The sequence below is a fragment of the Saprolegnia parasitica genome, assembly GCF_000151545.1.
Source record: "Saprolegnia parasitica CBS 223.65 unplaced genomic scaffold supercont2.201, whole genome shotgun sequence".
In the NCBI taxonomy this organism is placed as follows: domain Eukaryota; phylum Oomycota; class Saprolegniomycetes; order Saprolegniales; family Saprolegniaceae; genus Saprolegnia; species Saprolegnia parasitica.
In genome coordinates, this window is record NW_012156595.1 from 51,641 (window position 1) to 54,093 (window position 2,453).

At 56.3% G+C, this 2,453-nt stretch overlaps 1 protein-coding gene across 1 annotated transcript in view; it reads right to left on the reverse strand.

Moving 5' to 3' along the window:
* Positions 1-2,224: 2,224 nt before the first annotated feature.
* Positions 2,225-2,453, reverse strand: part of SPRG_21511 (hypothetical protein) — a gene marked incomplete at both ends in the record, with an annotated part of 1,611 nt that continues 1,382 nt past the window's right edge. Inside the window, one exon of the mRNA XM_012355059.1 lies at positions 2,225-2,440. Coding sequence (XP_012210449.1) covers positions 2,225-2,440 — 216 coding nt within the window. The remainder of the gene's footprint in view (positions 2,441-2,453) is intronic.

Sequence of the window (2,453 nt, forward strand, 5' to 3'; positions counted from 1 at the left end):
CGGGACGAGTCGAGCATGTCGCCGTGCATAAGCGATGGTGAGTGGAGCGCCGACGAGCTGCTTGTCGGTGTCGAGTGCAAGCTGTTGCTGGGCGTCGCGGCGTCGAGCACCATGCCTTGTTCGCCAAAGATGCTCATGACGTCACGGTGCTTCTTGGGCACATGCGACGTCGGGCGCTTCACGCTGGCATGCGACGTCGGGATCACAGAGACATGCGGCGTGTGGTCGCGCACGCGAAGCGCGTTGTAAAACTGTTGCAGGTCCGGGTCGTCCGACACGGGCAGGTGGTTCGGGTTGCAGCTCAAGGGCGAGCGCGACGCGCGCCGTGGCCGCGTCGGCTCATACACGTCAGGATGCGCCGAGCTGGACATGGTGGCCGAGTCGATGTTGGTCGTAGAGGTCGTCGAGGTGCTGGAAGGCGTACAGCCCATGAAGATGGAGCGGGCGCGGAACGTCACGGTGGCACTCGTGGTCGAGGTTTCGAAAATTCCGAAATGAAGCGACGGGCAGGTCCGTCAACCGAAAATTATAGCCAATCCCAGCGCAGCCCTATTCACTGTCCTAATTAGGACATCCCGCCGTGTGCAACCTTTGCAAATATTAGAACCCGCGCGGTTTTTCTGCCAATGTAATATGCAATATATCTCGCTTTCTTCTTGTGCTAAAACTCGGGACTGCTGCATGCCAGTACGACGACGACGACGTCCGATTCAACCTTTGGAAACGGTTGAATAAAATGGGAGGATCGGTGCGTTGGAGTCGCTGGCTATTTCATTCCGCGAGTACCCACGATGAGTGAGATTATTTACAAGTTCAAGAAGGCCCGCGACCACCCGGCGACGCGTGCAGGTGCTGTAGCTAGATACCTCTGTACCTCGTCGCGCGCGCGCAAAAATGGTGGGAAGATCAAGCGTTGTTTCTGCGCGAGGTCAGAACAAGGCAGAACGAGGCAGTGCTTGCCATGCCATTACAAAACACAAAACGCGCGTGTACTGGAAGCTGCATACACTGCATTGTACCAACCCTTGGACGACGACGACGTCATGTAGGGGCCTGGCCACACGCCTCTACGCATGTAAAACATGGTATGTAGTACCAGGTACTACAATAACGAAGCGCGATCCGAAGCGCTGCTTCTACTGCGACGCTGCGACAAGGCGCAGGGCGCCACACAGTGTACGATGCTAGTCAAACAATACACTGTATGACTCGTCGAATGGCGCGACACCGAGCATTCTTATGGTGCTGCAAAGACACTTCAACGTCCGAAATGGCCTCAAACCAGGCCACCGCCGGTCAAACTTTTCAACCAATCATATGCGGCCATGTCGCGACATGCGCCTGCGATTGGTGGAAAAGGCGCTGAATTTTGGCGCACCGCGACACGCACCTATTCACATTTTCAGATTTTCAGATTTTTCAGATTTTCAGATCGATCAGATGTGGATTGACCAGCAACAGAGACTGTCGTACGCGCTCATTCGTTTTCGCGGCCCTTAGCGACGACCACGACCACACGAAGCTGCGCTGCGATGTGTCCTATTTTCCATTCCTTGGTTGAAGTTGCCGCCGAGCTTCTCTATTTTAGATCACACGACGTCTGGTTCTTCCTCCAGATGGCAGCACGACTAGTCAACCGACGAGATTTCGCCGGCACTCGTGCGCACTAATGCTTGAAGATGCGGTCGACGGATCGTGCGAGGTCCATATCACCGACGCGATGCACAACTTGTCTATGGTCTGAAAAAGGATTACTGCCGGGTGGAGGCGCGCACAAATTTGAAACTCAACGCACGTCTGTCTCGCGTACCAGATTCCAACGCGTGGACCCGACGTCTTTATATCCCAGCCGCTTGAACCTCAACGTACAATGCCACAAGTGCACGCAACCGCAACCATCTGAGAGCGACGATCATGGTCCAATGCGATGGACCACGCTCATGACGACATTAGCTTCTTCTGCATCTGCCTGGGATCGGCTTATGTACACGAAACAAAGCCATCCAATAGACGCAGCACACTACCTGGTACGACTCCAGGTCCTGTGTTGGGTGCGTAGGCGATTCAGCGGTGCAGGTTTCGAGACAGCGTACCCCATTCATGCAGCCAAGAATGTGAATGCGACTGCTGACATCCGATCTCGATGGGATGACTGCGTGCGTTCCTGCACCAGCGACCACCGATGTCGACCACGGCAACGAGAGACGAGATGGTCGTATTGTCTTCATTTACTTTTTGGCCCGCTTGGTCGCGGGGGCCTTGGCGCCGCGCCGCCCTTGGCTTTGGCGCCGCGTCCGCGCGCGGTGGGCGTCACGCGCTCGGGCTTTTCGGGAATCGAAGCCGCGAATTCGAGCGCAAACGCGTGGTTCCAGCCACCAAAGAGCTTCTTGATCGTCGGCAGCGTGGGGACTTTGGTCGGCGTCGCATCCTTCTCGGACGTCTCGCCGCGCCCG